This window comes from Zonotrichia leucophrys, chromosome 4 (genome assembly GCF_028769735.1).
Source record: "Zonotrichia leucophrys gambelii isolate GWCS_2022_RI chromosome 4, RI_Zleu_2.0, whole genome shotgun sequence".
Classification (NCBI taxonomy): Eukaryota; Metazoa; Chordata; class Aves; order Passeriformes; family Passerellidae; genus Zonotrichia; species Zonotrichia leucophrys.
Window position 1 is genome coordinate 48,317,039 of NC_088173.1, and position 26,838 is coordinate 48,343,876.

The 26,838-nt window shown below is 41.6% G+C and overlaps 1 protein-coding gene across 2 annotated transcripts; it reads right to left on the reverse strand.

Moving 5' to 3' along the window:
- Nucleotides 1–25,867, reverse strand: LARP1B (La ribonucleoprotein 1B). 2 transcript variants are annotated; one of them, XM_064711570.1, is made up of 19 exons: nt 25,571–25,867; nt 18,482–18,543; nt 17,714–17,773; nt 16,154–16,322; nt 14,586–14,729; nt 12,399–12,536; nt 12,124–12,292; nt 8,240–8,384; nt 7,857–8,031; nt 6,899–7,071; nt 6,359–6,730; nt 5,364–5,484; nt 4,632–4,837; nt 4,136–4,242; nt 3,518–3,675; nt 3,085–3,229; nt 2,484–2,593; nt 2,139–2,266; nt 1–1,938 (listed from the first exon to the last, which is right to left on the reverse strand). In XM_064711570.1, the coding sequence occupies exons 1-19, from the start codon at nt 25,791–25,793 to the stop codon at nt 1,741–1,743; spliced, it is 3,003 nt and encodes a 1,000-aa protein (XP_064567640.1). In that variant the 5' UTR covers nt 25,794–25,867; the 3' UTR covers nt 1–1,740. The 2 variants fall into 2 exon arrangements, with proteins under 2 accessions (XP_064567640.1, XP_064567641.1); XM_064711571.1 differs by lacking the exons at nt 12,124–12,292; nt 12,399–12,536; nt 14,586–14,729; ... (2 more) ...; nt 18,482–18,543; nt 25,571–25,867 and adding an exon at nt 11,130–11,376.
- Nucleotides 25,868–26,838: the final 971 nt, after the last annotated feature.

Consider the following 26,838-nt stretch of genomic DNA (forward strand, 5'->3'; position numbering starts at 1 on the left):
TTTTTTGTTGTTTTTATAAAATTTTTCAAGATATCACAAAATTACACACACTAAAAGCTTAATCTGCACATTTTCCAATGAAAAATTGAAATATCTTAAATTTATTACTCGTATATACAATTTCAATCCAAATTTACATTCGCATTTTCATGGGTAGCAAAAGGCATGGATCAAACACAGGATTGAGATGTGTCACTTCAGCATATTTATAGAATATTTACTTCAAATCTTGGTATGTGTTCATTTAAATTTCTTTAGAACAGGCCACTGACAAAAGGCTGGATTTTGTGCTGAAATGGTAGAAACTGTGGGGAAAGTCACTGCTACCATCCACTCCTTTCAATGCAAACATCCATCATTTGTTTCAGTGAGATTCACAGCACAGTGATTGAAAAATTAACAGATTCACTATAACTTCTGCGAGCTGTTAGTTTAAAGCTCCATCTATGGCTGTGCAGTCAGTTTAAGGCATCTGTGCTAGATATCACTTTATAACTTTTTTTTTTAAATTAACTGAAGTAATTCTGCAGTTAACTAACCAAAAGCTGGAATTCCTCTCACCTATCCCAGAAGAGAAGTTATTCACTTGGTTCTTCTTGAGTCTTTAAAAACAAAGTAGTGAAGTTAATAAGACATGACAGGTTATAAACATCCCCCTCTTTCAGCTACAAAAATGGATTTGTATTTGAGTAACTTACATTCAGTGAAATTGTCTTGAGACCTGTTTGAAATCACTTAGGCTTAGCGAGCACAATTTAAGCAGAACTTCATTCAGATATTGCAAAACAAAGCAAATTAAAATTAAAATTTACAAGGAATACTTCCTTTCCCTCCAAACTAATTCTTACTTGAAGAATGGAGAAAAAATAAAATTCAAAATTACGGTTCTCCTGCTAGACTTCATAATCATAAGAGAATTCAAATGAAGACACCTCTCAAGCCCAGAGTATGAATAGTTGGCTATTTTAACAATCTGCACAAACTGTAGATACTGAATGTTAATTTAAGACACTACAAAATCAAAAGCTCAATTTTCCCCTGTAGTTTTCTGTTGCTTGAGTTATTAAAGAACCAGCACTGAAGGAAATACCTGCAAAACTATCCCAGTTATGTCCACTCAAACTCCATACTTAATAAAATACTAACTATGGAGACCCTGAAAAAAATAGAAACTCTAAATAGAATCCAGAAATGCAGTTTCATATACAGCTGCATGTTCTCCAATGTGCTTTTGCAGAAAAACATACTTTTTGATAGTTAGCCTTGAAAGCAAACCTGTCCCATAGATCCTTCCTTTCCATTTAATATTCTACATATAATGTAATCTTTTTTTTTTGCTTTGGTAAAATACAAATAACAGGGAAATATGGGTAAGGAAAGCACAGTAAATAACATGGGTATACATCATACCTTTTTTTAAGAAATCTGAGCTGAAATGTAAGGCATCCCTCGAAGTATTTTTTTGCATATGCAAGGAATGCAGTTCTTTGTAAACAAAAGCTTGAGGAAAGCAATACTGAAGCCAAAGAATCTTCCCTAGCATCCTTCCAATGATCCCATAACCAAGAGCAACTCTCCTAGGGCAAGTGTTTTGGAGCTATATCCTGCAAAAAAGAGCATCCCATCCTCTGTCTTCCCACATTTTTAATCACGCAGTAGAGACTGCCTCGCCTTGAAGATCTCCAGATTAGGGGAGTGATGCCAAAGTTGATTCTCGAGGGCACAAGCTCATCCAAAGTCTTATTTTTCTGGTACATCACTTTCTATAGATTTTGTGGCTTGCACAGTATTCCCAGAGGAAACGCTTCCCAGTGGCCTGGACTGACAGGCAGCGGTGGGTTTGGTGGTGGGAAGGGTTTTGGAAAAGTTGGGCTGATGTCTGTGGTGTCCTGAATCCTCACCTGCTCTCCTCCTGCCAGGTTCTTCACCAAGAGGAGGCTGAAAAGAAACATGGGCAGCCTGTTAAGTGTTTTGCCATAAAGCCAGGTATTTTTTACCTCCCCACAGACTTGTAGGACTGAAAGGATTACGCTCTTTGAATTTACGACGCTGCCATTTCATGAAACCAAGCACTGCTCTCAGATTACCTTACAACGAAAATACACCAAATATTATGTAAAATAGGCATTGAAACTTACATCCACCCTGAAGTCCTCCAATCTCTTAAATTTACTCAGGTATTCTTGCAGTTTGGGGTCAACAGCTGGAGTCTTGTGCTGAGAGTATTTTAGGTAAGCCCAAAATTTTTCCAGTCCATACAGCTGACCTAGTAACAGGAAAAGATAATTTTACTGCTTTGCAAAGGTCAAATTTAATTATAAACTTAATTATTCACTGGTAACTATATTTTTAAGAGAACTGAAGATAAAAAGAATATGAATAAAAGCTGTTCTTGGTTAGTTAACAGGTCAGTGCCAAGGAATTGGGATTATCCTCAACTAATGTTACCACATTGTGAGCAGTGACAGGCCTGTGATAATTACCAGCTTCATAGTCCCTCTTTGTTTCTTGTTGGAAATCCTCAAATATTTCTTTCCTGAATTTCTTTTCCAGGCCATAGCTGTAAAATCTGAACAAGCATTCCAAGCCGTACCTGGAACAGAAGAGAGAGGTACAAAAATCCACCTTGTCTCTTTGTCTCAGAGAAACAGAGGTGGGGAACTGGGTGCAAGGAAGGGAATTCCATCCAAGAACTAAAGGGCAGTGACAATTTCCTTTGTGGTCATTTTCTTGGGATTTTTGTGAGGCAAGAACCAGTTTGAACAAGTAAAATGAGGTTTAAGAATATCTTCACCTACAGAAGGAAGAATGTGAGGAGTGTTAGTACAGAACTGACTCGTCATGGTCCGCATGTTACAGGATTTTGTAGAATTCAGAACTGATTACCAGTCAGGAAATGCTGCACAGCCAGCTATTCATCTGCACAGCACAATTCTGTACTGATTTTTGCTATTAAAATAATTTATACACACTGCTATGTTAAAGATTTACAAAAAGTCAGGTGCAGTACTAAAAAGGTTCACTGCAGATGTATGTAAACTCCACAGTCATTGAAAGGAATGGCAAGGCCTCAGGAAAAAATACCTGTAGTGTTCTTTTGCATCCTCTAAAGCAAGCTGTTTGAATTCTTCATACATCTTCTTGTTGAAGTGATCTCTCAGAAAAAAGGACCAGAAACGAAAAAGTGTGTTCATTTCTTGGGACTGGCCAATTCCCAACCGTTTCCTCTCTAGAAGAAAAAAAAAGAAAGGGAAGAACAAAAGCACTATTTTAATATTTCACCAGACTATTTTAAAGTGTCTTGTCTTTAGTAAAAAAAACACACCAGATTTTCTGGTAACTTCAGATTTGAGAGTGAATTTTTTTGTCAGGGAATGTAAAGTTAAATGGAAAGCAGGGTTCCTAAAACAGAGGTACCAAATAAATTTTGCTTGCCTTTCCCAAGGATGAGGAACAGTGGGAAGAAAACTGGTTTTAGACAACACCTGGAAGCTTCTAAAAGTTTTAGGAAGCTTACCTGTTAAACACCTCCGCCGGTATTTGTGGTACACCTGCTGAGTAAAGCCATTTTCCTTTAACAGTTCGTGAGATGGGTGCTGGAATTTGGGAAGAGAATTTGGAGTACAGCCATATCCTGCCAGTGGAGCTCCTTCTGAAGGTGAGGCATTGGAACTGCTGGAGGAAAAACCCAACACATTTGTGGCCTTTTCTGCAGAGTCAGCTCTCACCCACCCTGAGCCGCACAAGAGCTGCAGTGCGGTCACCTGGGGACGGCTGCACTGCACCTGGGTTTGGGTGCCCCTCAAGAAAATCAGATTTTGTGCCAATATGGCAAAAATAAAACAGCTTTGGACAATAATTAAACATTACTGTCCTGCTTGATTTTAAATGACCGCTGAAGTGATCATCAGTGCCTCAAGTAACATTACTGCTGCTGCATCATGGATCAGACAAAACTGTGAACACCAATCTGCCTAGCTTGTTTCCAGACAGCTCTGCATTCCATGTTTTTGTCTTTCTTGATCATTCTTTTCTTGCTTCCATTGTATTTATAAATTGCCTTTTATAGCCTGCTTCTCCATTAGTAGTGAGAACTACCTGCAAATAAATTTTGAGTAACAGCAACAGCATTTACCTCACAGAGGAAGTTCTTGGCCTGTGGTCTCTGGAATCCATCACCCAACCAACATGGCATTCCAAGGGAGGATTTGTACTGTGGCGAGTTTTTCTTTTTCTTGGAGCCTAAGAAAGTAAATGAAGGATTTATTTCCCTAATTTGACTCCATTCATTGTCTCCCTTTTAAAACAGACATCTAATCTGTTTTCTATTCTGTTATCTAACAAGTTACAAAGTCACAAGACCAGAGTTTCATAACCTGAAGATTAGTCTTATGTAAGTAATCAAAAGTCTTAAGCACTACACTACTTTCAGTAAGGACTTTCAAGGAAGAAGACTCAAAAAGCATTAAATAGAAATAAATGAGTATAATAAATATTTTGGAGTTAAGCAATAGGAGTAGAAGCATTTAACTTTTTGCCTTTTAATTTTTGTTAAACTGTACACACACAAACATGAGTTTTATAGGCTTTTGCTCTTTTGGTTTTACTTTTAAATATGTTTTTCCATTTACCTTTACATCAAAGGATCTTGCTTCTTTAACCACAGGGTAGAACCTGGGTGTTTTGTTGGGGTCCTGGAGCCTTGGGGTGCGAGGTGTTCGTGGGATGAAGCCAGGGTGGAAACGGGGGGAATCTGGGACTGCTGTTGGCAGTGAGCGAGCCATTCCTGCTGTGGGAAGTGCTTCAGCACCTGGGAAATTGCAGGCCAGCTCCTCTGCTAAATGTGGAGGCAGGCAGGAGAAAGTGAGGTGGTTTTACTGATCTCCTTTACAGATGCTATTAGCATGTAACCCAGTAAATGTTAACAGTATCACAGTATCAGAAATACCACCAGAGATAAGATTTGGATGTTGGGACTGCTCAGAAATGGTATGACACAAGTAGTAAATTCTTCTAATCTCATTTCCTTCCATCCGTATGTATCCCATAAAAAATGCTGGTTTCTATAAAATGTTTCACAGCTTCGGTTTAACTTTACACATTGTAAATTCCAAACCAAACAAAGAGCACCTGGTGCTGGCAGAGAGTGACAACAAAGCAGAACGAGCACCAGCTTCTTGTCATTCAACTGAAGCCACACTACCCGTGAACAGTTGGCAATTTGAAAAATTAGCAAAGAAAAAGCCCCCTCAGACTGCAAACTGAACCAAAATTAAAATACTGCACAGGCAGAAAGAGCCAAAACTCCTACAGAGTTGTTCTTTATTACAGAGATTCTGAAATACAAATACTTCCATACTTACCTCTCTGTAACCCTGGAGGTCTTGGAGGAACTTCTTGGATTGGATCAGCAGTTTCTGGTGCAAGACTAACAAATTCATCCTTATTAATGAGGTTCAGCTTCTTAAAGTTCTCAATCTCTTGCTGAATTAGAGAAAGCAAATTGTAAATGCAAAGCAGGGCAATAGATACCATCCTGAGAGACAGATGCATCTCATGAAGAGAAAATAAGCCAGAACTGATACACAAGTACCCACACACCTGTCTCAGGTGGGGCATGTCCATGGTGGGTGTGAAAAATCTCATCAAATCATTGTCAAGTCTGTACCAACAACAAAAAAGGAAAAATTCTGCCTTGCAGTTTGCTATTTCTCACTGCCCTCTTCATTTTTGCTGGTTTTCTTGGTGCATTCTAATCTGTATTCTAAATTCTATTTATTCTAAATTCCATCCACTTTATTTCTTGCTCTTATTCTCAACAAGCTTTTCCACCTTTCTCATCTAGCTTTTGTGCAGACATGCTGCATTTGTCCATGCAGCTGCTTCCCCCTCTTTGTGCACAGATGAAGCCCCTTTCCCTCACCACTCAGTGTTTAGATAAACTTCATCCTAACTATTGTTCTAACAAACCACAAGGCCAACAGAACCTTAATATAAAACTATTTTAAAATTACTCCTTCTCATCATCTCATCTCTCTCTCATGTACCCCCCTTCCCCTCTGGGTAAGGGTTTGCAGTTGTTATGAAATAAACTCACAGAACAAGAAAACATTGGAAAACTTGAACCATCTCCAAAATGTTACAAAAAAATATTCATTCAGTGTTTTTGGTCAAGTCTGGTTTTTTTGCAAGTCTGGCAAAACTTAGGTTTGCTTTCAACTGTAAAGACGATTCAGCAGGCCTGCAAATTACTGTCACTTTGCTGTAGCATTTTACAACTACACAGCAGAAGGCTGAAATTAATGTGGAAACTGTCTGGACAGGCACGGTTTTCTAGTCAAAAATTGAAGAGAATTACCTTCATCATGGCATCATTTTCACTCTGATCCATCCACAAATCCTGCTCATAGTAGTACAAGCCATCATTAATGACTTTAGCAAGTTCTGATGTAATTTTTGCACGGCACGCACGGTTGCCAGCACGGTCTCCACAAGGATGTTTTTTCACAAATGGTGGTGTCTGTGTTACAATTAAAATCTTGTTTACATCCTGATCATCAATTTCATAATCAGAATCACTATCTGACCAATCAGTAAATTTATTTTTCCGACACTGATTTTGTTCCATCTCTTCATCAAACAAAAATTCAAGTTCTTCCTGTTCTTGTTCCTCCTGAGGTGGGGGTGGCTGGTGTTGGTCTGGTGTTTGATCAGGTACAGGAACAGTCTCCTAAGTTGGAAAAGGTTTTACATTTTAATTGGATAATGATTTTCCAAACTTTGTTGCATTCTCAAGCATCATATATGTTAAGATGTTTAAACCTTGGTTTATAGTGTAACCTCAAAGTTGGTTTTGCATTTGTTTATTTAAACATAACTCAAAGGTTCTGGATTTTACCTTCAGCTTGACAGTGGATGCACGATGCCTCTTCTTCACTTCTATCCAAGGTTCAGAGTCCAAATCGGGCAAACTTGTAGACAGTCCTTTAGACATTGTCTGAAAATGACTTGATTCAGCGTTTTCCTTTGGACTCAGAGGGCTCCCCACTCTTGGAGAACTTGGTGCAGACTCTGGCAGTAGAAAACAGTAGTTCAGTTCCTGTTGTGGACTGCTTTGGTTCTATTTTGTTTGTTTTTCAAGTGTTTCACTGGTCTTTCTTTTTAACCACAGCTACCATTTTTCTACCTCTCTGGATAAACACAAGAATTTTTCATTTTTAAGAGACAGCTTTTCACAGTTCACTCAGCATTTCAGAACAAAATCAATTCTAAGAATTTATTCCCACAGAAAATTTCCTCATAGCCTGTGAGACATTATGTGTTGTTGAGGAGAAAAAAAAGAGCAGCATCATTAGGATCATTAGGATCTTGTTTTCTCTGTGTCTTTCTCTAGCTCTGTGGATGGCTGCCTAACTCCATCTTCATTCTTCCCATTTAATTGCAGCCAACATTTTAGGAAACGATTCCCTTGCCAAGGGTTGTCAGCAAACAAATGCATCTCCCTATTAAAAATATGAATGAGTTTCCCATCCAAAACAAGGATGCCCCAAATAAAGAGTGAACTTCCACAAAAATGAAGCAGAGTTTAGGACTTGTTTAAGATTACTATTACTAATTCCACTGTAGCCCACCATTCTATATCCTGGGGAATGGTCACAGCCATAACACACAAGAGACATTTTTAATCTACTTCACATCAGCCATGTGACTTGGCAAGTGCAAGGCTGGCAAGCAGAGCAGCTGAATAAACCATTACCAAAAGTACAACTTCTATTATGAAATCAGTATCATGAGGCAAATTTCCTAAGCTAGACAGACAGCCCTAAACTTATGTTTCTGTAAAATAAATCCTTTACCAGTATGAGAGCCAAAAGTTTGGCCTGGTATGAATTCTGGACAATTGATGAGCTGGGAAAAGTCAGTTGGAGGCAGGTTGCATGGAGGAGGACCTGGAATTGGCCACTTTTCTGGATCAACCCTTTTTCTTAGTTTCTGATCCACAGTTTCAACTTCTGTACTGTCCTTTAGGGCCTGTGTGACAAGCATATAATATCATTAAAATTATCAAACAAGGAAAAAAAAAATAAACACCAACTTGGCTACTTATAGCCTCATTATAGAATCCTTTTCATTACAAAGAAAAAATTTTTCTTAACTGCATAGTTCTGAAGCTATGAAGCTCTGAAAGCACAAAATTAACCAAGGAACTTTTCAAACACGTGCTTCTGAATGATTTTACCTCCAAAATGAGTGCAGCATTCGTGGTCAGAGCTTGCATCCTACGGAAACTGGCGATCAGCGACACAGGCAGAAATCCTTGTTGGTCCATCTTCCTCCTCAGGAAGAAATCTCTCTCCAAATTTTCTGTGCTGAAATAATACTCACTGCAGAACAAAACACACAAACCTGAGCTTACTCTATGATTAAAGAAAATCCTAAAGCAGCAACCTAGATTCCTTGTTAAAGGCTTCCATTAAAAAACCAGAGTATTTTGACATCAACAAAACCATTCTTCAGCGGAAGACCCAGAGAGCAGCAAGGTTAAGACAGATTTATGACTCAGTACAGCACAGAGGGATAAAAACCAAAGCCTTGTGACATTTGCACAACCAAAAACTACTCTCCAGTTTTCCTTCACCCACCCCCTCTCTCATTACTTACATGGACAGAAGGGAACAACACTGTCTTGGCCCCCATAGAGATGAAGGACAAGAACTGCAGTCCCACACAGCAGTACCAGTTCCTCCTGAACTGAATAATCTTTTACTGTCCCAGTTTCCAGTGCATTGGAAGGCTTAAGTGTCCTATCTGAGTGCTGAGGCACAGATAGATACCCTGAACCATCGAGCATGCTTGTGGGAAGATGAGAAAACAAAATCATGTTGGATTTGGCATGAAACTGTACCAAAAAAAGGCACAAGTTCATGGAGGAAAAAAGCCTTAAAGAATGGATGATGTTGAAGGACAAGGACATTTCAGGACTCTGGTAATACCACAGAGATGAGGGACAAACAGCAGAAAGACAAACTTTCAACAATGAAGCCGCTCTAGGAAATAATCCGCGTGTCAAAGATGTTTTATACTTAGTGAAGACAAAAAGCAAAGAATTCAAATCATAATCTGTCACACAGAGCAAGGGAATGAGAAAAGGTCCTATGGAAAAGAATGGAAAACCCCCTCAATTGACATGGCAGCTGAAATCCAGGCCTTTCATAGAGCTTACACACCACAGCATGATTTTGCACAGTACATCCAAGGAAGGCTAACTCCTCATCACATTCAGGAAAACACAGGTAGGGAAAGACTTAATGGAAAGCAGTTCAAATTGTATGACAAAAATAGAGGCAGCACACAAAAGAAAATGAGAGGGTATTAAAATGCTGAGGAAAAGAGCTGCACATGCAAATGGAAATAAAGATCATTCTACTTTCAAAACAGAATAAAACAACAAGTCTCTCCACTGAAGCTGGGATCAAGGCCAAAAAGTCTCCAAGAGCAGGGCACTCTGATGCCATCACTGACCCCAGCAGCACCTTGACACCATTTCTTTCTCTAATTTTTTGTCCTGAAGGAAAGTGAAGGAAAAGCTGGCTCTATGAAACACACAGATCACACAGAGAATATTCTGAGCTGGAAGGACCCACAAGGATCCTGGAACCCAGCTCTCAAGTGAAAGGCCCATGCAGGGATGGACCCTGAGCCCTTGGCAGTATCAGCACCGTGCTCTGACCAACACTCAGCTCCACGACAGAATGAATTTAGTCTCAATGCTGGACAAGACAGGACAAATGGAAACACTGCTATTAAATCAAAGCAAACAGAGAAGAGAACAAGGCTTTTGGAGAATTAAGCTCTAACTCAGAGCCAAGTATGATCAGTGAAGCAACTGGGCACAAAGAGATAGTTTCTTTCAAGAATATCCTATCTACTGTTCTGAGCTGCTACGGTATTTTTCCCCTCCCTAGAAGATAAGCAAGCACAAAGGCCATAAACCAACATTTTACTGGTGTTACCTTTACAATCATACAGTAAAGGTAAAATCCTGTAACGATTCACCTAGTTAAAAATTCCACAAGCAGAAATGGACAATGACTGAACTTGACTCAAACTGCCTCACTTGATGTCCATCACTCTAGAAAAAGGAATGTGAAAGACCATTAATGATAAATGAAGACAATGCACAAGTTTGCTCCAAGTAGAGGGACAAACCTAAACACACACACCCCCTCCAGCTTTTCTCTTCTGCCTTTTCCTCAGAGTCCCTTTCCTTATTCTTGAATTGTTGTTTGAACTTGGATTTGTTTATTTTCTAAAGCAAGAGGACTTTTTAAATGGAGTTCTGCTGCATGCTGCAGAATGAGGAGCTGCTAAGCACTGAAACTTTTCAGGCTGACAACTTCAGCCTCTGGTTAAAAACATAGAAGATATTTTTGTGTGCAATCCAAACTTTACTCTCTTGTACATGGAGCCGGTTCTTGGGACAAGCACAAATTGCTTGATAGCAATGTGTTTCTTCCTGTAATTACACATCAACTCAGTTGGACAGTGTCTAATATTTTTCCTTTATGAAGCAGGTAAACTTTTAAAATTTATTCATCCAATAGGATTCAATCTCACTTCTTTAATATATCCTGATTTATCTTGGACTCCAATAGGATCTCTGAGACATAACAATTTTGTGCATCTTTATTCTATATATATTTCCTTCTTTGGCATAGTCACTTTCATATTTTATAACTAAATTATGAAAAGCAGACAAAGCCACCCCAATCTAGAGGCTAATAACAGATAACTGAAGAATAAAGTCTGTTTCCCATCATTATTAATGTGATAAAAGAAGGGAATAAATAAAAAACACTTTTTTTTTTTTTTTTTGTCTAGGGAGAATAAAGTAGTGAAGTTCTGTTCTAAATCTGCTCAGGAATCTCCCTCTCATGGAAAGCAAACTCCATAACCAAAAGCCTTAGGAGTTCACAGCAGGCAAGCAACCAGTGGCCATGCCAAGTCTTCTACCAACACCTGCCAACGTGTCGGTGCCAAAAGGGAATACCAAAATACCCAAAGCCAGGTGTGACCAGTGCTGTAACTGACATTTTTTTCTCAGCAGAGGGGACATCAGCATGTCCTACCTTAGCAGGTCTGGATTCTACACTGCATGCCCAGAAATCTGGCCAACAGTGGAGTGGCTGTGATCCTCCCCCACTTGTCTGAGCACAGTGAAGGCCGAATATCCTGACATGGGGGTACATGTCCACTGTCAGGTCTCCTAGGGGCCTGGCAGCAAGAGCAAAAAAAGACTGCAATAGAAGTTTTGAAGTTGATAGCCACATGTCAGATACTTTCTGCCCTTTAAAGAGGCTTTTTCTCTTCCTTTTTGCGTCAACTGTAACAAAAGAAGCGAGAATAAAATGAGCAAGTTGCTGTACGGAACACGAGGGCAATCAAAAACCACCACAGAGGCATCCTGAGAAATGCAAGTACAGAGGATGAAATATCTGCCAGTGGTGGAAACTGTCTCTTTAAAATGAACTAGTGCTTTCCAGGCCCTTTTAGACTTGTCTCCTGGTGATAATCAGTCTTCCAGATGGTTTCTCATTGCCTAATGGTATACACGAGAAAGTAAACATTTCAGATTATTGAAAAATCAAGTTTCATTGCAAAACTACTCTCTCTCTCTCAGTTACATGTTTCAGGTGAAACACACTGAAAACATCAAACTAACGAGACTTCTCAAAGTGAAATTGAGAGCAAATAGGGGGAAACATCACCCAAGAAGAGCTTTACAGGCAAAAACAGACCAACAGTACTCAAAAGCACAAGCTCAGAGACATCCATATCTCACTTACATGACAACATAAAGAGGGCTGTGTGCCATAAATCAAGCAGTTATACGAGTTAGAGCCAGACTACAGCACAAGATGTAGAAACAGCTTCCTTAAAACTCCTCCCCATTACTCAAGATTTTCCACCCACCAGTCAATAAATTCGAGTTGACACTAGTAATGGTGTCAAAGTTAACCCCAAGTGCCTTAATCTTCAATTTGACATGGATAGAAAGGATTCAACACCGTTTGAAATGAGTAATTTTATCAAAAATATTTATACATTAAGCAATCTACTTACATTTGGTGTTTGATATATTCCTTGAGAAGTGCTTCATCCACAGAGTACATCTGCACTCCTGTTCCATCACCATAGTAATAAATCACACCAGGGTTAAGCTCAGGCTGAAACACTTGGTCAATTCCTTCACCATACAGCTCTTGATAACCAACTGAATAGTCAAAGGTCACTTCAACACAAAAGAGAACACAAAAATGACAAGATCAGAAAACAAAACCAACATTATAACCATAGCTTTGATAGTTTTTTGCCAGGTATCTGTTGGATTAGCATACTGCTGGGGTTTCCTCTGCCTCGTCCTCTTCCTCTGCTCCTGCCCCTTCCTCTGCCTCTGGAGAAGCCTCGGCCGCCGTCGCTCCTGACGCTGCACACCTCGTCGTGGTCCTCCCTCCTGTCCCTGTCGCGGCGCCAGCCTTCAGGAGAGCAACAAAACACCAAATAAACACCTGCAGTCACAAAGAAACATCCCGGTGCCTCCAAGGCCGTGCCAGCCACGGTCCTTCATGGCACCAGAGTTCTCAGCCTGAGCCCGGGCAAGCCACAGCCTCAGCCACGCTGAGGTTTCAGGAATTCTGAAACCTCAGAAGCTGCAGGAGAGGAGCAGGAAAGGTGTGCCAGCCCTGCCAGAGGGCTCAGGAGGTAATGGATGGACAGGCAGTCAACCCCAAATGCTTCTGAAGCAGCTGGGTGCCAGGGTACCAGTTGTTGGTTTTTTGGGGTTTGGACTGAAGGCACTTGAGACAATATTTCGTGTTCAGACTTATTATTTCTTATCAGTAAAACAGTCTCACAACCATGAGTTCAGCAGCTTTTCATTAGAAGGCACAAAACAGCCAGCAATCTCTTGGTACAAGGTCTTTTAAGACTAAACCGTCCAATTAAGAACTGACACCTAGATTATTTTCCCTTTTAACCCAAGAACTGATCCCAAAGAGCTGCAATGGGGACTTTTCTGCCCAATTACAAAATGCCACCCAAACCCATGAAGAAGCAGCAAGAAGCAGCATGAAGAAGAAACCCAGGACAACACCCTGTGCCCTCCATCTTGCTGCCATCCACAACACACTAAAAACCCCAAACCCTCAATTTTTCACTAAGTGATACACCTACACTGCTCTCTATAATCTGTTTCACACTTTTGTGGATTTTAGTCTACCTTGAAGTCTGGGAAACTTTCTCCATGAATGAGGGTCAAAGTGAGTGCTCCCCTGAGAGTCAGGGACCCCAGAGACAGAGAAATATTCCCTGGGTTTCCACAGGTGGACACCCTGGTGCCAGCTCAGAGGTCACAGTGCCCATGAGCAGCTCAGGGATGGAAGGAATTATCACAACAGCTCAGTCTCCTCCTGTGGACAACTCCCACCACTACTGGAGTGAGATGGGAATCTCAGAATTGCAGAATGGTTGGGTTGGAAGGACTCTTAAAGACCAAAAGGTTCCAGCCACCCCTGCCATGGGCATGGACACCTTCCACTAGACCAGGTTGCTCAGAGTTTCATCCAGCCTTTCCTTGAGCACTTCCAGGGATGGGGCATCCACAGCTTTTCTGGTAACCCTACTGGATCAAACTGAGAGCTGCTAAATTTAACAAAGGACTGGCTAAAGATATGTACTAAAAATTGTATTAAAAATCTTGCTTTAGTGAGCCCTACACATGTGTGCTCATACACTCAAGCCCTGTCAAATAAGGCTCTGAATTTACAGTAATTATATTACAGAGAATGTAATCTATATGCATGTGGCTTTCAGTCATTTGACCATCCTAATAAAAAACTGCTGAAGGAAGTAGTGATAACTGGTAAAAATCCTCCCCCCACCTCTATCCACTCTTCAGACATCCAGATCTAACTCTTACATCCACGTTCCTAAAATGACTTCATAAATACCTTATCAGTAACATCCAGTAATTATTATAATGAGCAAACATTCAAAACTGGCAATGTATACTGCAATCTTCAAACTTAAACCAACAAACTTCCACTCAGCCTAAGATTTCTGCCACCTCACCAGCTGTGTTCCCAGCACCTGAGGACCAGAAGCAGCAGCAGTTGTGGTGTTGGTGCAGCTTTTTGCATGGCTGTGCTGAGAAATAGGTCAGGGAGCTGAGGGAATCGGTCCAGCTCAAAGGAAAAAACAACATCAGCAGAACTGCCAAAGCAGAGTTCAAAGTGTAGCTCCACAAGCAGCTGCTCTGGTAGCAACAAGCTGTGGGAATAGCAGCAGAGCAGGGCTCAGCAGACACCTTCTGAGGCCTTTTTCCAAACTTTCTGCATGGTAACATGGTGGGATGAGATGGTGTAGGGTGCCGTGAAGGGGAATATAATATAATAATTCTATTCCTGCTGGTCACTGGCAAACATAAACACCAGGTTTTACCTAAGTTTCGACACAAACTGCCAGCTCATTGATGTTACACTTTATTTGCCACCACCAGCAAGACCCAGAGAGTGAGAAGCACTTACTTCTTGCCTCATTCCTTCTGTTGTTATGAGGTATTAACTTGTTTGCTTCCAGCACAAATCTGGAGCTCGTTCGAGAGCCCACTCTCTCTTGACTGTCTGACCTCACGTCGTCCAAGTGCAGGGGCACCCATTTCTGCTTGTTACCTTGAAAAGTTAATATATTACTCTTTATTATACTAATACTTGAGGTTTCAGCTCCTAAAAAGACTCTATAGAATCTTCCTTGCAAAACTAGCAACAGTTAAATTTCAAATCTTAAAAAGCGGGAGAAATTTAACATGGAAATTTTAATATCTTACAAATACTAAATCAAAGCAGTAAACAAGAATTTCTGAAAGTGAAATGAAACCTCACCTAAACCTCAAATATAAGAAATAAAGGCAAACACTTTATTTAATGGCTTTTCAGATGCTCTATGATCAAGAATTTACAGCTATGTCAGTGTTAAATACAGACAGTAAATTCCTTGCTATATAATTTCACACCTTGTATATGAAACTTTGAGATTAAAATAAAACATATAAAATTAACCACCACAATAAAGATTTCAATTACAAATCATACAAATTTTCCTAAGAATTTAGCTGTGGTACAGTACTTTCACCTCAAGATATTCAAAAGTTCATTCACATGCATCAAAGCTTTATTTTGTTTCATTAGCAAAGCTTTATTTTGTTGTATTTGCAGGCTGGCCTAAAGTATCCATTAACAATTTATTTAACTAAAATATTGATCGGTATTGTGGGGTCCATTCTTTTGTGGCTAAGAAATATAACAAGTACATAAAAAATGTCTTCTCTGCACTGGGTGGGGGGAAAGGAAAACATGTTTTACCAGTGGAATGCTTTGCTTTAGATTTCCACTTAGACTGAAAAAATTTAAAGCAGTAGAGGTTTTTAAAATACATATCTATGTATATAGGAAGATTAATAAATCTGAACAGCAAAGGTCTTTAGGATCTGGAAAAACACCAGCAGGGAAGCAAGAAAAAAACAACTGATATTGATACACTTTCTGCTGTTTCTCCAGCCTATTCCAATCTCCTGACCAAAGGAGGTTTGCTTCTCATTCTGAGTGTAATAGATTGGATCAAAAGAAAGCAAATAATCTGGTTTTGTTTTCAAATGATCATGCTAATAGTAGAGCATGAAAATGGAAGTGCTGGTGTATATGCAGTAACACATAAACACACACACACACACACATATATATATATATATATTTTTTTTAAGTTAATTTACCACAGTGCTACCTATCGAGGGAAACAAAGATATCAGAGACAGAAATGGCTTGTACAGCCATGATAAAATCTTCCAGAAATCCTCAGAGCTCCAAGGACTCTGCTGATGAGCAGAGCATGAGCTGCTTTTTCCCCAGAAATCTGACTGAACAGAAGGCTCCAAACCCTGAGAGAGGCAGCCTGGCTGAGGCTTCCATGCAGACACCAATATATTCTGTATTCACCCAGCAAATGCACATCATGAGAAGTTTTATTGAGTCCCTCAACTGGAATCAATGCAGCTGTATCAACAGTGCCTTGCTGCATTACACACAGTGCCTAAACTCACCTTTTTTCCTTTGGTTATTAGTTTGAGCTTCATCTTCACTAGTGTTATCTGCTGGACCATCTGGCTTTGCCTCAGGATTGTCCTTGATTCCATTATTGCTTTTTTGATCAGATTTCTCCTCCTTTTCTCTTCTGTTTGTTGGCTTCTTACTATGACTTCCAGTCTTACACTGTAAGAGACACAGGTAATTATTTCTGGCAGTACAGCTGCTGATAGCAGGAGCTGCACATTTCCTTCAGCTATTAAAATTCTTTTTTTATTCCTGTTCTCAGCCTCTTCAGCAGGGTGAACTTTAAGAATTGTCTTTCTTTGTAAAGTCCCTTGATAAACAGCGTTATCTTCTGCTAACATGGCAACAGCATAAAATGAATTTTGAGATTAAGAAAGTCTTTGGGGATTACAAAAGGGGGACAGACCAAAAGGGGGAATGGCTTTAAAATAAAAGAGTTTCAGACAAGGTAAAGGAAGAAATTTATCACTATGAGAGTGGTGAAACAGTGGCACAGGTTGCCCAGAGAGGTTGGATGTCCCTGGCACATCCTGGGAAACATTCAAGGCCATGCTGGGTGAAGCTCACTTGATCGAGTGGAAGATGACCTTTCCACTTGGGTTGAGGGAGCTGGACTAAAGACCTTTAAAGGTCCTTTCCAACCCAAATCATTCTGTGATCAGATATAAATTTTTACCTGCAGCATGAGACGTTTTGCAGACATTTCTGCTAAAGAGAAAGAATTTTCCTATGTTGTGGAGACAGCTTTGAACTTGCTGAAATACATACAGTAGATACTGCAGTAGGGTGCTCTAATTAATTTGAGCACAAAGCCTTCCCCTAGACAAATAAACTAAATTTAACTACAAACTGAATGTTATTTTGTTTTACAGACACTACATGAATTTGGACCCTTTCAGCTATAAAATGCATGTGGTTGAAGCCAGATGTTGTGGTTTTCCTGCCCAAGAACACAGTAAAAGCACCACAGGGATGCTGCTGCAGAGCTACAGCACTGTGAAATGGCACCTCACTACTTGAAATAATCTGTGCTCTCCTTTTAAATAGCATCAGAGAGGTCTAAAATACATTATGCACTTATCACTTGAGATAAAGAGAAAGGAGGATAATTTGACAGAATAGATGTTAGCTTAAAACCCAGAAGGGGAAAAATACATCAGAGGAATAAGGTAACTAAGAATAACTAAATTGTGTTCAGACAATGGGCACTAAGCACTCTGAGCCACAAGAGAGGGCAGCATGTTCACGACTCCAAAGGCCTTTTCATCTGTGCATAAACAGATGAAAACATCAGAAAAGGTAAATGAAACTTCTTTAACAGTGGAGTTAAAAAATAAGGCACTATTTAATGCATATGTCTGTGGCACACCACTAACAAATTCCAGTACCAGCGCAGACAGTTAGCACACACCAGTATCCTGAATTACTGACAAAACTTCTACTGAAACCCCACAACACCCAAAGCACATTCTGGGATGTACAGCATGAAACAGATAAGCCAACATGGTTAAAAAAAAATAATAATCCTGAGGATTCCAAAGGACACTTACTTCATTGTTTGCTATTTCGCTCGGGGTCGGCCAGCTTGTGATATCGCCCAAATCATCAGCCTGAAAAAGTGACAAACAGTTTATATTCCTTAAAGGCACAGCCCTTTTTAACACAGGAAAGATGTCAGGCATGGCTCAGAGAGCCAGGCTAACCCCTGGAGCAGAGCTGTCAAAAGTAGCTATTTTTAAAAAAGCAAGTAATACAACGAAAAACAAACACACAACTTTTGAAAGAGTTTTGAGCTCACATCAGACAATTGTCAGATTAAATGTTGTCCTACACATGTGTGATTAAAAGGTGTCTACTGCTCAAGGCTTTCAGTTTTTGGAAAAACTTGACAGCTATTTACCAGCCTAAAAAGGGGTGGCTGTACAAAATTTTAGGAACTTAATGCTTCAATAAAAGGACTTGCTGTCTCCTGTAATGGTAACTTTATGCACATAAAGGACACTCATCACATAAGATGCAAAGAGGATTTCCAAAACCAATCCAGCATCTCTTCTACTCAAGTGATGCTGGGTTTTTTGCAGTCCCTTCACATATTTATGGAATCCCAGTGATTATTTAAACAATAATGCCTTTCTTTGTCCTTCATCCATACACCAATTTAGCAACGCTCCTAATTTTAATTTCCCTTTTTTTTTTTATTTCTCTCTGTTTTCTATTACCAAGGCATAACATAACACTTCTGGTTGGAACTCCAAAATATCTTCTACCCTTTTATTAGAGCAGTATCAGCTATTTATCATACAAGCAAAAATACAGACCTTGCTGCTTTTTCTTGACCTGGGTTTTCCCGCTTTTATCACTTTAGTGGAATTTTGTAGTTCTGAAAAGGAAAAAAAAACATTTTCAGGTGAAGAATTAGGCTGCACTTTTAAAGAATAAGGCAGGTGTGTGTTAACAACTCTGCCATGCTCTATCATACTACACCAAACTGTTTCTGAGGGCTTGATATCAAAGCCAATGAACCTTTTTTAGTGAATAAAGTCACTAATAGTACATGACACTGAAAACTCACATTCATAATAAAGGTAAATACTCTTGCAAACCAGGTGTACAAGATGCTGCCTTACTCTGTATTTAAGCTTTTTTTTCCTACTAATTTTCTACTTTTTTTTCAACTAAGAAGTTCAAGGCTATGTAAAAATGCTGGTATTTCAACCTAACAAGTGGCTAAGAAAATCCCTGATAGACATTTAATAAGTCCTCCTATTAAAAGCTATATTTATAGGGCAGAATTAATGAAATATATAAGTATGCAAGCAAGGGGGAAAAAAACATTAAAACAATTATATATTCCCAAATTCCTAGTAATTTTCTAAGTACTTACTCAGAAGCCAAATAAAGTTTAGCCATATAGCTCAAAAATCAAGCCAAAGTAAAAAACAAACAAAGGAAAATATGCAAAGAGGAAAATACTACTTTGTTAAAGCCTAACCATTATAATAATGATCCCATCTGATCTCCTGAGCAAGAGGAAACCATCTCTTAATTTCTTCAGTGCTCTCCCAGTGCATGCCTTCCCATACAGAGGGAGTCACAGGCATTCCTGGAAACCTCCCATTGGGTATTTTATTGAAACACTGAACATGTGTGAAATCACAAGTGGATTATTTTATACGGGGATAACATCACCTCCTCAGGCCTTATCTCTTTCACATCCAGTGACTAATCTCCCTTATCAGGGCTCCACACTGGGAACCCCACCCTTGTGCCCCAGTGGCTCTGGAAAGCCTCTCTGGCTGCTTCCTGGAATACACAGCGAACGTTACAACACAAACTAATGCGTACTCCACACTCCAGCCTCAATTTTAATATCATTTATAGCCATATCAGTGATGAATTTCATGGATGTGCTTCCTACAACCTGGACATCTCACCAGACACAAATCCAGTGAATCCTGACCACCATTTGCCAGCAGGTTTTTGCCTCTCCTACAGATCTGCTTTTTAAAACAAAGCCAAACCACACATCTCAATTAACTTCAGACTGAGAGCTTTAAGAAACACACAGTGACCATGCAACCCTAATTTTCACTCAGTAGTAAACTAATTACCCTTCTACAAAACAAGACAAACAACTGCAGGGGTGGAGCAGCAAACAAATTTGTAATTCTCTCCAAGAGAGCTGCCAATTAGCCATGCAGGTAAACTGAGTGGCTGTAAACACACATCCCTGTCCAATTACCTGGCTGAAGCCCTTTTTCCACCTGACAGCACTTTTACTCCAGTTGCTGAAGGACTGCTCTGTGTGTCAGCAGGGCGTAGCGAGGCACCCACAAGTGCAAGGCTCATTGCTGCTGCCCTCTCTTAGTCATGGGATATAATTTATTCCAGGTGGCAGGAAAAGCTGCCTGAATGGAGCAGAATGAGACCCAACTCGTTTGAAGGAATCTCTCTTATCTGAATGGAGTAATCCAAGACTTGGAAGATGTATTTGCAAGCTAAACAAAAAGAAAATATTGGGCAATGCACTGCCTGGTGGGTGATGCCCTTTTGGAACTTGAGATCTCATCTCACTCTGTGCTTCCCCACCTGCACAAAGTTCCTTGTCCTGCTAAAAAAGCCATGCTGAAAACCAAATTTACAACCAAATTTACCAACAGGTCCTTCCTGGGCAGCTTTCTGGGGCTTATCACGTGGGAGCTGGACTTCAGTGTGAAGCATGAAAGGGAAGATAAAGGGGAAGGAAAAACAAGAAGGAGGGTGGGAGAGTGAAAGAACATAACATGAGAACACTGAAAGGTCTTACCCAGCTCACACCTTTTCTGTTGTCATAAACAGGCCTAGAGCCACAAAACACCTGAAAAAGCACCTGGACACACGCAAAGCACATGTTCAGATAAAAGCCCCCTGCTTAACATCACCCTGGGGCTTGGTTTTAATATCCCATAGCAGCATTGGGTACCCCAAAATGGCCTTTTTAGTCCAAATAAACTATTTCACTTGTTAATTCCAACACAACTGCATTAAAATGGTTTATCCTGTGGTATGATACAAGGAACCTGTTAATAAGTGGTGTGCTGTGCTGATGAAAGAATTCACTGCTCTTCAATGATTTTACTCGCTGGTTTCAGAGTTTTCAGGGTGTGAGAGAAAGAAATAAATTATGAATTTTAATTGTCAATGATCATCTTTCAATGACTGAGCTCCATCCAGTAGAGATGGCATTCAGATCAAAACAGAAATCAGCCTCCAGAGCCACTTTTATTATGGTTCTTCCAAGTTTCCCACCAGACCACATCCTAACAGGAGGCAGCTCCTGCAGAAAGACAAGGCTGTACAAGCAAGCCATGAGCAGCATGTCAACACAAATGGAACAACAGCTCTGAAAATTGACAAAGATGAATTTTGGAACCACCAAAAACTGCAGCAATCCTCAGGGACAACAGCACCAGAGAAGGAAAAGCAGAGTGGATGGCGGAGGAGCAAAGTTTGTACATAAGAGCTCTCACCAAACTACCCCTGATCACAACCACAACAGGGTCACAAGACAATAGGATCACAAATAATGGGACTGCAGAAAGGATGGTTTGAAGCCCTGCAAATAAACAGCCAGCAAGTAATTTTTTCTGATGGAAAGGGAAGATGATATTGCCAATTTCTTCTAGAAGCAAAGCCTATTAATATAGGTGGTATTAATTCTGATTTTTGATACAAACACTGTGCTGTGAGGCTCTCTAGACAATGCTCAGGTTTTATTTTTACTTGGACTGCACGTGTGTTCCCTTTTGTGAAGGAGCAGCATCCCATAAATACCAGAAGTGCTTCAGGGAGCAGATAAAATCACCCAGCTCTTCAAAACTTTATTGGAGCCTGTGTGTTGAACTTGTACAATATTTTTCTTTCAATGCTCAGTTTGAAACTAGACAGTATATTCAATTTTTAAACAAGGTAAGCTATGCTTGTATCTATTGTTTTAACAAATGAATTATTGCAAATGTAACAAAAATTATCCCTTGGAGAATATCATTAATTAAAATCCACAGCATGGATTAGAGTAGAAATTCTGCAAAACAATAATAAAAAAAAATCCTAATTACTATTCTAACATTCTGCCCTACAGGAGTTCTAGAATTTTATAGCAAAAGCTACTTTAGATTGTCAATCTCCACAACATTTGAACAATTAACCAAGGCAGTGAGTTATGCATCCTTCCACCTATTCGTGTTTAAAACCCATCAATTTTTCAATACAACAAGCAATAGGGGGGAAATCCCCAATCCATGATTGATTCACCATGATGCTATTTATTTTCTTTGAATTGAATTTCTCAGTTCCTTTTTTTCTTAGCTTCTTCATAGAAAACTGCAACCTGTGACTCAATTTCTACCAAAGTTTTCATGGTTAAATGCAGCACATGCCATAGCACAGGGAGGTGGGTTTCAGTTTCATAACAGGTCTCCAGTTTAGAAACAAAAACCCCAGACAAAAACCAGCTATACAAAATTACACATGCTGTTATGTACAACTAAAATACAGGCAGCAGCTTTGTATTGATAACATTTTTAATCCCTTTAGGGTTGGAAAAATTGTCAAGGCTGAAACTTCTAATAATGCTTTGAATCATTTTAGACACTGCTATTAAAACACTCCATGAATTCATAAGAACTAATGAGAACAGCTGACTTAAATACACCCAAAAGAGTTGATAATCAGATAATTTATGAATGTACTCATCTAAGTTTTGCTGTTGATAGCAACACAATGTATCTTCATTAAACTGTACTTTATAACCAGTTTTACTATCAGGCTAAAGCAAATTGATTTACACAACAGCACTACAGTGAAATGGTCCTGCTACCAAAATATCAAACAGATAAAATGTGCTCTTTGATACCCCAAAATAAACACAATAAGCACAAAATAAAAGAATGAAGTGTGCACTTATTTTAATTAACTACATCATTCAAGCACACACTAACAGGCAAACCCACTTCAACTACTTCAGCAGCACGAGTATTTTGCTTCACTGAATATTTTCATGAAATTCATGAACAACTTTTGAATAATCATCTAATAACTCATTAGAGATCCACATCAGCTATATAAATGAAAACTTGAGAACTTGTCATTCAGATTCCCTTTTTTCAACCTCACAAAAAGGGCAGTGCTGAAGGTTTCATCAGGTGAAGAGGTGGGAGAACTTTTGAAATAAAATTATTTCAGCCACTCAATCCTGGGTGGTGCTTTTTTATGTGGAGGATGGCAAACTCACAGTTTCAACTAAAGAAGTGAGGACTTACTGCAATACATTGGCTCGGCACTGCAAGGGGAGGCAGGACACGTCAGAAGAACTTTCATCACTTGGCAGCCTCTGTTGAAGCTCACTCCATCCAACCACCATCACCAGGATTAGAACCATGGAATCACCAAGGTTGGAAAACACCTCCAAGATCATCAAGTCCAGCCTTTGACCAAACACCACCTTGTCAACCAAACCCTGGCACTGAGTGATTTCTTGAACCCCTCCAGGGCAGTGTGCTTCAAAGCTCAACCACTCTCTCAGCGAAACAATTCTTCCTGAACTAGAGAGAAGCCTATTCATTTCACTAGCAATTTTATACCTGATATGAGTCTTTCCTCACAAATTAAAAGCAGATGAGGATGTAAAAGTAGCTTCTGAAGTTATTCTGCTTAAAAGCAAAGTTTAATGCAACTCTTGGTCAGAAATACCGAACTGTGGTGACAAACACACCATGAAAAGTTCAGGTATGTTTGCATTGGGTGTTTGGTTTACTGCAATGACTAAAACCCACTATGGTATCTGAGACAAAAATATAATTAGCTCTAGCTACAACACTTGGACCAAATTCTTCGGCCAAAATTTTGCATTTTCTTGGTAGTATCAGGTGACATTAACAGTTTGTTTCATAACAAGAGCCAGGTTTGCCTCTATCACAAACCAATCCCATGCTAAATTGAAAGTCCAAAGATGACAGGCTGGAGCCAATTTTCTCAAGTCTCTAACTATCACTGAACATACCATAGGTGCACGTCTCAGGAAACTTTGAACAAATTACACCAGGATCAACAAGTCTAGCAGGATCCAGCCCCTGCTTTGATGTGAGATCCCTGTACATTTTATTATCCTCTTTACGGATAGTTCTACATTCCATCCCAGGAGTACTTCTGCTCATCCACTTATTATTTCACATGACTAATTTCCATACTACAACATTCATCAGGGCCTAGTGTGACAGATTCTGCTTTGCCAAGATGCAATTAGTTTCTTCAAAATACATCCCTTGTTGCGGGTGGAGGCACATGGCAATTTCTTCCTTCAAACAGCCACCAAGGATCAGCTGCTTTGCCTTTTACAAGGGTAAGAATGGTGGTGGCTTCCTCACGGTGCTTCTGGAGGTGGCCAAACCAAAACACACCCTCCTGGTGTGTGTTCTTCACCAGTGCCACTGCCAGCAGCGCTGACTCCCTTATTTGCTCAGTTACACACCTGGCCGCTGAAAATTATGTTCTAGTACAACTCCTCAGCTTAATTATTAATTCCATAAATGGCAGGCACAACTTCTTGCAGGAGAAAAACAATATAAGGCTCCCCTAAATAATGAAATGAAGCAGACAATGTGCACAGTGTGTGAACACGCTGCTTGCTGCCTCCACCTTCCTTCAACAGCTATTTGTGTGTTTTATCTTTGCTGGGAAAGCAAACTTCACCGAGGTGAAGCACTCAAGGTGCTAACACAACAAAAGCAGCTTTCCCACTGCTTCTGATGCAGCACTGTTGCTATTGCTGTCACAGCAAGGCAAACGAGTGACAAGTCCCCTTTGATGCATGAAGCAGACCACAAGCTTCTGCCCAGCCAGCTGGATTTTGGAAGCTGGGCACAAGCAGGTACTTAGGAGAGCGTCAGTACACCTAAACAAAACAGTGCAGATAATAAAGATGGGTATGTAGATGTTGCCAAAAGTTCTGCTCTTCAGCCAAGTAAGAAATTCTGTGGTCTGGAATGTGGGCTCCGTTTGTATGACCTGTATCCTTGAAACTGTAAATTATATATTTCTCTTTGTCAAGGAAGTACGTGTTTAATTCAAGGATAAAAGTGACTGTGAGATCACAAAAAAGGTTTGTCAGGTGCCCTCAGGAGCAAGTGAGCAAGTGCTGAGATTGAAATTCTCGGGAAGCGCTGGTTGAAGTATTCATTTTGAGGTCAGCAGTTTACTTGCAGCCAAGAACAATACTCCAAGAAGCTCCAAACTTCTAGGAACTCTTTGCTAGCCTAAGCACAAAGCCTGGCAATTTCAAGTTAGGTCCTTGACGACCAGCTTTGTAAAGCCATGTCAGCGTGCTGCCCATAAAGCAGCTTTATCTTCCATGTAGTGATTTAAGGCCAGGAAATTATCCCGTGGCTATGTAAACACACCAAATCCCACCAGCGAGCGCACTGTCTGCCTTGGTCAGTGCTCAGAGCCTCCGCAGCCCCATCCTGCAAGCCAAACCCAGCTAACGGATCCTTCCCAGGGCCTTGCTGCACAAGCAGCCAAAAAGGAGCTGCGGCAAAGCGGCGTTTCTGAAGGAGCTGAACGAGACGAGTGGGCGAGCAGCCCTCCCTGCGAGCGCCAGGGCCGGCCGGAGGTCACCGCGGGCCCGGGGTGGCAGCTCACAAGCCCCGGGAGCTGCGGCCAGCCGGGCGCTGCTGTCCCCGGCCGTGTCCCCCGCCCCGAGCGCTGTCTGCCGTGCCCATGTATGTCAAACCCGGCCGCGCCGCGCCGCGCACGGGCCCGGCTCCGCGGCCGCCGGCAGCCACGCGCTTTTCCTTCCTAAAAACGCCAAAAAAACCCCAAACCCGCCCCGCTGCCATGGAGGCGCCGCGCTCACGCTGCCGGCCCCGCACCTGGTTCCTGCGCTGCGAGCCGCCCGTCCGGCCCCGCGGGCGGGGAAGCGCTGTCCCGCCGGGCTCTGCGCCGCGTCCACGCGTTCTCCTTGGGCGCCGGGGCTTCCTTGCTCCGGCCGCCGTCCTCCGCCGCCTCCTCGCCGCGGGGCGAGCCGGGCTCGGGCTGCCGGGGCTCCTGGGCCGCCCCCCAGCCCCGCCGCTCCGACACCTGCGCCGCGGACATGCCCGGCCGTGCGCCCGCCGGAGGGGCCGCAGCCGGGGCGGCCGAGGCGAGGAGCCCGCGGCGGGGGAAGGGGAACCCGCCTCCTCCTCCTCCTCCTCCTCTCCTGGCCGCCCCGCCCCGGAGCCGCTGGCAGCGCCCCCCGGGCCGGCCGAGCGCCGCCGGCTCCCTGCTGCCGCGGGGGGCGACGCGCCGAGCCAGGCACAGCGACCGCGACCCGCCGGGGCCGCCGCCGCCGCCTGCGGAGGGACGGGCGGCGCTCCGGGCGCGCTGCCCCGGCCCCGCCTGCGCGGGGGAGGGACCCGGGGCTCTCCCGGGCTGCGCCGTGACCTCACGCGGCCGGGAGGCTTCTCCCGGCCCTCTCGGACGGTTCGGCTCCGCAGGCCTCGGCCGTACCTGCACGGCGAGAGGAGGGTCGGGATAACGCGGGCAGGAGGATGGGAGCGTCTCGTTGGTGAGAAGGGGGCGCAGCCTTGAGAACACGCTCAAGAGGCACAGGACAACGTGCTTGAGGTGCCAGCAGCCAGGGAATCCCGTGTCATTTAAGCATTCCAACAGACAGGTACCTCTGCCATCACACCATCCTCCTCTGCTAAAAATGGCCCAGAAAATCATCTCACGGTAGCACATACACTCGTTCCACACTCACCCATACTCGGGTCACAGGATGAGAAAAGCCACCACAGACATTAATCACTCCTTTCCCTCCTTGCCAGCCCCTAGTGCTCCCACAATTCTCCTTGATTACACCCTAAGACACCTGCTCCTCTCCCATTTCTTTCATTCATCTCTCAGCAGTGTTTTACTCCCTTTCTTACAAAATGCCTTCCAAAAAATAACACTTTTCACTTCCAACACTTCTTAGTGAACTAAGCAAATTCCCAAATAGGCTTCTATAAAGCTAGTAAAATATTTTTGAGGTAGTATCACAAATAAACAAATTTGCTGGGTTTTGCACTTCTAAAATATGTTCTGGTTGGGGTAATGCTCTTTTCTGCTCTAATGAGATCATTTGGAGTTTTACCCCTTCATCGGGAAAAAAAAATCC